Source organism: Notolabrus celidotus, chromosome 7 (genome assembly GCF_009762535.1).
Source record: "Notolabrus celidotus isolate fNotCel1 chromosome 7, fNotCel1.pri, whole genome shotgun sequence".
Classification (NCBI taxonomy): Eukaryota; Metazoa; Chordata; class Actinopteri; order Labriformes; family Labridae; genus Notolabrus; species Notolabrus celidotus.
In genome coordinates this window covers 32,257,946-32,267,893 of record NC_048278.1, presented here as the reverse complement: position 1 = coordinate 32,267,893, position 9,948 = coordinate 32,257,946, and the positions used below count along the sequence as shown (strand labels likewise).

The 9,948-nt window shown below is 40.3% G+C and overlaps 1 protein-coding gene across 2 annotated transcripts; it reads left to right on the top strand.

The window, feature by feature from the left end:
* The first annotated feature begins 2,680 nt into the window (after window positions 1-2,680).
* LOC117815740 (dnaJ homolog subfamily A member 3, mitochondrial-like) lies at window positions 2,681-9,662 on the top strand. Of its 2 annotated transcripts, XM_034687631.1 has the most exons (12): window positions 2,681-2,910; window positions 4,542-4,678; window positions 4,807-4,890; window positions 5,057-5,269; window positions 5,352-5,504; window positions 5,636-5,783; window positions 5,894-5,958; window positions 6,053-6,181; window positions 7,163-7,278; window positions 7,701-7,801; window positions 7,929-8,071; window positions 9,440-9,662. In XM_034687631.1, exons 1-11 carry the CDS (start codon window positions 2,712-2,714, stop codon window positions 8,057-8,059), a joined length of 1,476 nt encoding a protein of 491 aa, XP_034543522.1. In that variant the 5' UTR covers window positions 2,681-2,711; the 3' UTR covers window positions 8,060-8,071; window positions 9,440-9,662. The 2 variants fall into 2 exon arrangements, with proteins under 2 accessions (XP_034543522.1, XP_034543524.1); XM_034687633.1 differs by lacking the exon at window positions 7,929-8,071.
* The last annotated feature ends 286 nt before the right edge of the window (window positions 9,663-9,948 follow it).

Sequence of the window (9,948 nt, the reverse complement as noted above, 5' to 3'; positions counted from 1 at the left end):
TGTGTGTCTAGAGGTGGAGGGTAAAGGAGCATAAGTAGTTGAGTTAAGATTGACACCCTCGCCCCACCTCCCACTGATGTGATGACTTGACCTCAGACCCTCCATCTCCACGGCCTGAGGGATTAAAGAGCAAAGAAAGACCGGAGAAGAAGAAGGAGTCACATATATTGAGTGAAACATCCAAAACGTGTGATGTAAACCTTTTGTTTAATATTTTGCCTGCAAACATTCACACGCAGACCTCACTCTATATCTGAGTTTTCTTAGTGATGAGTGTAAGATGTTGTTAGTGCTGTACGAGCCACTGCTTGCAGTTATATTTACATTACTGTGTGGCAAATGTCAGCCTCCTCTGGGACTGCATTCCTCTCAGACGCACGCAGCTGGGATGCTGTTTTGCAGGTCGCCTTGGTGACGGCGGGGAATGAGCGAGGGATGGCAGGGAGGAAGGAGGGGAATCAGAAAGGGAGCAAGAGCTTCCCTTTCATCAGGTCACACACACTGACATCCATTCAGCATGTTTGCTTCATAAAAAAACCCTGACATAACCAGAGACAGTTTGGAGTTTGGAAGTTAGCTAAACACATATTTGTGTGACGTCAATGGACAAAGCATCTTTGCTTTGTGCTCGTAAGAAAATATTTCAGGAATTATCAGGCATTCATATAACTAACTAACTTTAAAACTAACTTTTTTTACTAACACTGTGCATTTTTCAGTTAAATTGCTTTATTTCATAACATCTATATACATTTCTTGCAACCTTCTGTAAAGCCTGAATGACTAAATTCCAGTGTGACCAAGAAAATGTTATTCTGCCACTTCATACAGAAATTTCCAAGTGTTAAGCTAAACTGAAGCAAGTCTGACTCATGTCTTGACACCTGACTAATGCAAAGAAACATTGTTCTTGCTCCAACACCCTCTCAGTGACCTTTGAACCTTAACCCTGGGACACCCATAACACTTAAGTCTGCTTAGAGTCTGCAGCTGAGTCAGAGCACCATAAGATCTCTAGGATATGTTGTTATATTTGATTTTATCACCTTTTATAATCAACAATGTTCATTATTCACAGCTCTTACAAAATACAAGTCAGATTCTTAACTTAAACTTAATCAAGTTAACTGGTCGAGTAAACCTGCAGTGTCTTTCATTTACAGCTTTATATCGCCACCTACTGGCTGGATCGGGAATTGTCAAAGACCTTAAAGAGTTAAAAAAGCTCTTTCTGCACACTGGAGTGTTTACTTTTAACTCAAATAAAATGTCAGCCTTATCATAATAAACATTTCATTGAAAATAAAGGGAAATAAAGGATGTTGAAATACAGCTGATTGCCATGAAACAGAGAGAAGCAAAAAGGTTCACAAGTTTCCACTTCATGAAAAATAAAAAACAGACGGTGTTTAAAACGATAAAAGGAATATATAACTGAACTCTTGTCCTGATAATTTTGCACATGAACATTTTGCCAAACCCCCACCACTGCTTCTTAAGGATATTCTGTTGTGGCAGACCAATCACTCAAAACTAAAAACTACACTAAGCCAGATGTGTTTAATTCACATTTTAAAGAACAACCAATTTACAGATACGTTGATGTGAAATGGATACTATTGTATGTTAAATTTTTAAAGAACTATACCACAGGGATACTAATGTAAAGTATAAGTATCTACCCTAAAGTGTGTCTATTCGACTCCTCACAAGAACCCAAAAGAGAGATCACATCACTCCTGTTTTAGCTTCCCTTCATTGGCCCCTGATAGATTTTAGAATTGATTTTAAGATTATACTGTTGACTTTTAAAGCATGCTCTGGACTTGCACCCCAGTGCATTTCTGATCTCCTCACCCCATATGTACCCTAAGTTTTCTCAGCCAAGGCTCTGCACTGGCCCACAGTCGAGGCTGAGGACTAAAGGTGACCGGGCCTTCTCTATTGTATACATCACCTTCATTCCCAGCGCTTTTGTACATAGATCATTCTAAATATTCTGCATATACTTTATTATCATTTTATTTTACTTTATTTTATTCAAATTTACATCATTTTGTATTCCTTCTTTCTATTCAATATTTTGACTTTCTTACATACTGTTTATAAAAGCATACTATAATAACTGAAGTCCCCCCCGGGATAAATAAAGTATTTCTGATTCTGATTCTGATTCTGATCAGAGCTCCTCTGGATCAACATCCCTGTGGAGATCAGATTGCCCCCTTCTTTATCCTCTTTTAAATCTCTTTTAAAAGCATATTTTATGGATGTGCTTTTACAGGACAGGTCACCTGAACGTGTTTTAATCCAGATTTCTTTGTTATTTTTCAAGCAGTATCACTGGCAGGATTTTATCATTTTATATTTTATATTTCTGATATTTTAATTGTTTTAATATTTCATCTATTATTGTTTTTAGTCTTCCAACATTGTTTTATCTTTTGTTTATTGTCAGTCTTAACCTTTTTATCTACCTGTCATTTATTTGTGCTGTCACCTCCCTGCAGTTTTTTTTTCTTAAACTTTAAATCATCGTCTTCCTCACATTTCTCTTTTATTGTCTTTTGGTTTCTTGTAATATTAAACCATTTGAAAAAAGTGCTATCCAAATAAAGATTATTATCATCATTACAGATTATTATTCCCAGCCACTTCTGCACATGCGCAGACCCCCGCCGACCCCCCTGACACCGGTAGTGACGCTAACAATGGCGTCCTCCGCTGCCCGGCTCACTGCACGCCTGCTAACAGCTTCTTCTGCACACCGCAGCGGTCGATTCTTGAGAGTCCCCAGCAGACATGCAGGAGTCTGTGCAGAGACGATATCACAGACTCACCGGGGAGGGACAGCAGCTAGCTTTAGCTCCTGGACACACGGGCATGTCGTGACATTGAGAGGGCTGACAGGTGAGGAAGCTAACAGTTAGCATAATACTTTAAAAGTTTCCTTTCAGAAGTGTTCTTTAACTTTTAGTAAAGCCAGCAGTCTGTGTGTCTAACACCAAGGTCTCCTGGCTTTGTGTTGTTTACAGTGAGAGCACACACTCAGTTAAAGGCCACCATGTGATCTCTCTGTGTCTGTGTGTGATGTAACTGTCCTGTGTTCAAGTTTTAAATAAGGTTACATCATGAGCCAACACTAACCTCACTGACACACCTCCTCTGTGTCTGCATCCTTTACCTCTCCCTCATCATGGTGTCACTGCAGGGACAATATACACACCATGTTCACCACAAACATGTAGCTGTATGTATGAAAACTAGAAACTAGAAATAAATATAGTGCTCAGTTGTGGTGCAGTTACAGTAGGGCTAAAATGAGAAAGCTCCAGGTTGCATATTATTATGATGCAAAGTACCAAGATGGACTTGTGCAAGATTTTTGTTTGTCTCTAATGATGTCCCTACATTTCATGCTGTGCTGAGAAATGTTATGTTTAAAAGTATGTGCCCCCTCGCAGATTTAGATCATGACATTTAAAGGGAGCTCACTCAGCCCACATTAAGTGACACACAGTGTTTGTCTTGTTTCTGGAAACACTGGAACACATGTCTCAAATTTAAAATTTTATACCTTTTATGATAATATGGACCTTTGAGTCTGAAATAAAGAATATAGAAAGCTTTGAGGCTTACATATCTAGCTATATCTACTAGTTGCTTTAAAATGTTGGGCTTTGAATGAGAGAGGAAACATGAATAGAACTTCTACTAAGCTTAGTTGCTTTTTGGATCAAACTTTGTATAAGAAGTGTCCTGTCGAGCTGCATGATTTGACAACCACATTCAACAAAGGCTACAAAAAGTACTTCTGTGCAATGACATGCATTATTCATTTTCTTGAATGGCTGCACTTTGCAGGCTATATAATAACCATTTAATATAATAGATGCAATGCTTCCTAAATTAAGCTCATTGCTCCAGCTTGGTATTTTATAAGTGCCTTGCAGGAACTGGTTACATATCATGATCAATATATCTGATGTATTACAACCAGGAACTGGTAAAAATGCTTAAAAGTTGTACTTTTGAAATGAGAAAATAATCAAAGTAACTTGTAGATTTTTACAAAGCGAATGGATATTTGAAAATCATTGCCCATCCCTAGTAGGGGAGGCTGTTCTACACTTACACTTATGCAAAAATCATACAGACAAGGACCTAAACATAATTATTATACACACTGCACTGATCCTATTTTGTGCTTGGAAGCTTAATAAGGGACATGCGTTGTAAATTAGCCATGGTTAGACACCTGTGTGAAGACACTTTATAGACTTCATGAAGCCATGTTTCATGCATTTGTCAAATAAAGAAGTAAATGATAAAAAAAATTACATATTTTAATAACACATTGAGGCTTGAATGCAATAATATTTGACTTTGTAGATGATTTACTGCCATGATTATTATCAAGACTTCTTTATAAAGGCTTTGCATAAACAGGCTCCTCATCAGTGAATATTGAAGATATCTTATCACCATTTGAAAAGCAGTGCACTGGGTAAGATACTCCTCTTTGGGTCCTTTCTCTACAGGTACAAGATGTCCCTGTGGCACAACCAGCTACTCTTTTCATACCAGCAGCCATCGGGCAAACAAAGATGACTTTTATCAAGTCTTGGGTGTCTCCCGTACTGCGACACAGAAAGACATCAAGAAGTCGTACTACCAGGTCAGAGACACGCTACTTTGTTTAACTGTTGTGGAAATATCTGCTTTATATCTGTTATAATATCTGTTATATAATATATTTTTTTCTCCTTTTGTGCTTATTGTGTCTTCTACCTCTCGTCTCTATAGTTGGCGAAGAAGTACCACCCAGACACAAACCCAGATGACCCGGAGGCCAAAGAGAAGTTTGCCAAGCTGGCTGAAGCCTATGAGGTAAAAAAACAACAACGACGTACCTGTTACAAGATGATTCAGTTCACTATCTACTTAAAAGAAGCATGCATCAGTATTTAAAAAAGCAGCCCTATTCAAGTGAAGACAGAGATCCTCAAACTTATCTGCATTGTTTTATTTTTCATGTGTGTGATTGTGTTTGAAGATTCTGAGTGATGAGGTGAAGAGGAAACAGTATGACACATACGGAGCGGCCGGCTTCAACCCGAACCGGGCTGGGCAGAGCCAGCAGCAGCACTACTACAGGGCAGGGGGGGCCAACGTAGACCCCGAGGAGCTCTTCAGGAAGATCTTTGGAGAGTTTTCTGGAGGAATGGGCTTTGGAGACATCAACAACATGTTCGAGCAAAGACCTGAGGTCAGAATTCAAGTCATGTGGGCATCAATATTTTAAAATTCAATATCTATTAATCTAAATTCAAGTTCTTCTTCTTCCACAGTTTGTGATGGAGCTGACCTTTTCAGAGGCAGCTAAGGGTGCCAGTAAGGATCTGAATATAAACATTGATGACAGCTGCCCCAGGTGTGACGGAAAGGGCAGCGAGCCGGGCACTAAGGTGTCTCAGTGTCAATATTGTAACGGCACTGGCATGGTGAGTTGTAGACCTTCAGGCGACAGCATCAAGCGATCGCATCAAGCTCTAAGTGTGACCACAGTTGTTTAAAGTCTCTGTGCTGTGAACCTGAAGCTGTGATGAAGTCCTCTCTGTGTCGTCCCCTACAGGAGTCGGTCAATACGGGTCCTTTCATGATGCGCACCACCTGCAGACGCTGCGGGGGGAAAGGGTCAATCATAACCACACCCTGTGGGCTATGCCGGGGTTCAGGTCAGATGAAGAAGAGGCAGACTGTCTCTGTACCTGTGCCTGCTGGTAGGTTTCCCCCATCGTGTCTAATAGTGACAGATAAACATTAAGACATAATCACACCTTGATATAAAAAAGAACGACTCACAAGTGAAAACACTCATGTTGTCCTACAGGAGTGGAGAACGGTCAGACGGTGCGCATGTCTGTAGGAAAGAAAGAAATCCTCATCACATTCAGGGTGAGTTTGCAGAAATAATGACGTCTATTCGTTTTTTAATGCTGTGATGGAGTTTTTAGAGTTAATGCTCTTTATTTAATGTGTCTCCACACAGGTGCAGAGAAGTCCAGTGTTCAGGCGCAACGGAGTGGACATCCACTCAGATGTGATGATCTCCATAGCTCAAGCCATCCTGGGGGGAACAGCCACGGGACAGGGCCTCTATGAAACCATCAGTATGGTGGTGAGTAAAGAAGGAGGGCTTCTTTTGCTGCTCAGGATACACAGCCAGCTAGTTCTTCTTCATTTGGAGTCAAATTAAAAAGATAAATGTGGGTTCAGTTAACGGCTTTTAAATCGTTTTTAACTCAAAAAGCTGTGGCAGTGATTGCCGGTGTTTTGGTTTAAACTGCGACCCTGTTAACTGTCGACTTTCAGCCGGATGCATCCCTCGCAAACGTCTTTAGACGATCATTAAATATCTGATGAGGATATTTTGAAATTTTAATAAAAAACTAAACTAGTTCGCATTCCCAGGAACTCCATCTGTGTTTCAACAGCTGTGTAAACTCCACAAACACTGACACGTTCAGCTGAAGGTCTCCAGTTTACAGGGTCACTTTTAAAATGGTAACACCGGGAGAGATGCATTCGTGCTGGGCTGAGAGAAGACTACTGTTACAAGCTGCTAAATCAAGAGAATCACAGCTTCTTCTTTTGAAAAGTACAACCACATACAAAAAAGATAGAACAAATAAAAACTAATGAAAGAAAGAGAAATCAAGTGAATCACAGATGTGTGTGATGTTATTGTGGACGGCGGGCGGAATAAAAACACAGCAGGTAATCTACCAATCAGACACGTTCAGCATTGCAGGCCCTGCCCCCCGAAAGTCCCGGGACCTTTGAAAAGTACTACCCCCCAAAGCAGGGGCTTTTCACGGGGGAGATTAACTACCCCTGAACTAAATTTAGACCCTGGTGCCTCCAGTTGAAACGCACGTAGTTCAGGGGTAAAGTTCCTCCGGTCCAAAAACGCCTTAAAGCTGACACTGTTAATCTATTTGAAGGCCTTTTTTTCTCTTAAGAATGTTCTATTTTTGGAGAAAAGTACTTATTTGGTAGTGTTTAATCATTCCATTTAACTCACAACTGTACTTTCTGGAGTCCTTGAGATTAATTTATTTATTTAAAGGTTTAATGTACAAATGATTTGTGTTTCCAGATTCCTCCGAGTTGCCAGGCGGATCAAGTGATCCGGCTTCATGGGAAAGGCATTCGTAGGATGAACAGCTACAGCTATGGAGATCACTATGTTCACATCAAAATCAAAGTACCAAAGTAAGAAGAGCACAGAAACACTGTGAAATATATTGATGAGAACACTTATTCAGCCAGGCTGTATGAAATTTAGATGACAGTGTTTTGCAAATCATGAAAATAAACCACTCATGGCATCAACAATTAACACAATGATTTATTCATTGTAGATTGAAAGTGTCATCTAAATACATGCTCATAGAAATGTCTTAATGGTGTAATGAAAAGTATGGTCACCGTCTGATTTGTGCTTTTATTTTCTTAACTTTAAAATCTCTATAACCATAATTTGAATATATATTCTTATTCTAATGATACATTTGTAACTTTTAAAAATGGATACTTCTCCTTTCATGCCAGAAGGCCCTCTCTCTCTGCTCAAGCTCTGATGTTGATGTCTCAGTCTGCATCAATAAACTGTGTCTGTGGTCTCTCTCCTGCAGGAAGCTGACTCGTAAGCAGCGCTCTCTGCTGCTCAGTTACGCTGAAGAGGAGACGGACGTTCAGGGGTCGGTCAACGGCGTCACTCCTTCTGCAAGTAAAGGTTAGAGTTCAACTGCACCACTCGGTCCAAGCATCACTCCTCACTAGTGTGCAGACAGAAAACAAGATAGTCAGTCAGTCCCTGTTTAATGTCAATAGAAGCTCATGTAGAGTGTGCTTGTATCCAGCAGGGGGCAGCAGCACTTCAGGTTCTGGTGCAAAGGCGAGCAGCTCAGAGGAGGGACAGGACACACAGAAACAGCAGCAGCAAGAAGAAGAAGAAGGCTTCTTCTCCAAACTGAAGAAGCTGTTTAGCTGACATGTTCAACAGGTGGGGGCTGCAAACAGCCGCAGAACAGAAACACGAACAGTGTGTGTAGCAATGTTGTACTGATGGCAGGTTCACTACCATCTCTGCAGTTACACCTCCAGTTCATTTTTAAAGGACATTTTACAATAACACATACTGACTGAATCCTCACTGCTCCTGATTACTGATGTTAAGGACCTTTTAGAGGTTATGATCTTTATACTGTTACCTCCTCATAATGACTTTTTTTCATCAGTAGGGCTGTAACTAACTCTTACATTTAATTAAATAGGCATGAACTGTCATAATTAATAGATTCATCTTTTAGTCTATAAAATGTCAAAAATGTAATTAAAATAATCCCAGTTTACTGAGTGGCCAAAGAGGTGTCTTAAGATAACAGTCTAAACAAACCAGAAGACTCAATGTTCATTCATACTGTCATTATTTACAAAGACGAGTAGAGCATTTTTACATTTAAGAATCTTTAAGCTGCAATTGGTGTAACTTTCTGCTTGAAAAATGACTGAAACAATGAATCCATGATCAAAAAATGTGGCCTAAATTTTCTTTTGATCAATAAATTAATCAGCAGTTGCAGCTCTACCTTTTTAGTTTTACAAAGATTTAACATGCTGAGGTTTTTTTTAAGGTAGATTAGATTATTTTAGATCAAGTTACTTAAATTAGTAAGTAAGTAAGTAAGTAAAACTCTTGGTTACAAAGTGCTTCACAGGCACAACAAAAATAAAAAATAGAAACAAAATACATGTGCAGAAATAATCAGACAAACAAAGCACTAGACAGACAACCTTAGAAATTAGACAGGAGTTTCTTTGAAGGCCTGTGTACACAAATATGTTTTGAGTAGTTCCTGAAAGCTGTCAACAGACTTTGCAGACGGAGCAAATTCCAGAGGGAGGGGGCGTAGATTGAAAAAGCACGGTCACCTTTTTGTTTTAAAGTTAGAGCCGGGGGATGGATAGAAGGCCGAGATTTAATGATCTGAGTGGACGAGGAGTTTGGAAATGTAACTGGGGGCGAGACCATGCAGAGCTTTTTATGTGGTTAGAAGGATCTTGAAATTGATTCTGCATTGAACAGGAAGCCTGTTAGTCGGTTTTGAGATGCATGCATGAAAGGATGAAGTGTTATATCATCCTCAGGTTCTGCTATTTTACACTGAGGGAAAAGTCTTTAAGGGAGAAAACCTAGTCCAAGCAGTTTAAGTGATGTGACTTTTGGATCTGGAAAACAGCCTTTTTTCCCAAATGTATGCACTAGCTTTGGACTCTTGACTTAAGTACTTCTCAAATCCCGTCCTGTCTAGCCTTAAGAAAATTCCTCAGTCCTTTGTCAGACCGTTGATTTTCTTTCTTCTCTCTCCAGGTGGAAACCCTCAGTAAACACGGTGAAGCAGGAGAAAGAAATCTGCTGACTGGCCTCCATGCTGTCTCCTCCCGCTTTGAGGATTGAGCGAGGAGGACGAGGACGAGCGAGGCAGAGTGGTAGCAGTGTTGACACAGTCACACATTGTTGAAGCTGCTGTTGGCAAACAAACCACGCAGACGCCAAGTTCACCCACGCACGCACACACACACACACACACACACACACACACACACACGCACACACACACACGCACACACACACACGCACACACACACCGGGCCATCACCGCGGACAGGTGCTGAGCCGAGAAACTCAAGAACCGCTGGAAGAGGATCAAGAAGGGTACTACAGAGGACTATTGTGGAGTAAAGTGCAATGATCATCGAGCCACAGTGAGCTCTACAGACAGTTTAACTTTAATTTAATGTCAGACAATAAACAGGTCAAATAAAGAAACATAACTGGAAGAGAGGATGACCAAGCACTGATGTCTGCTGGTTATTTTA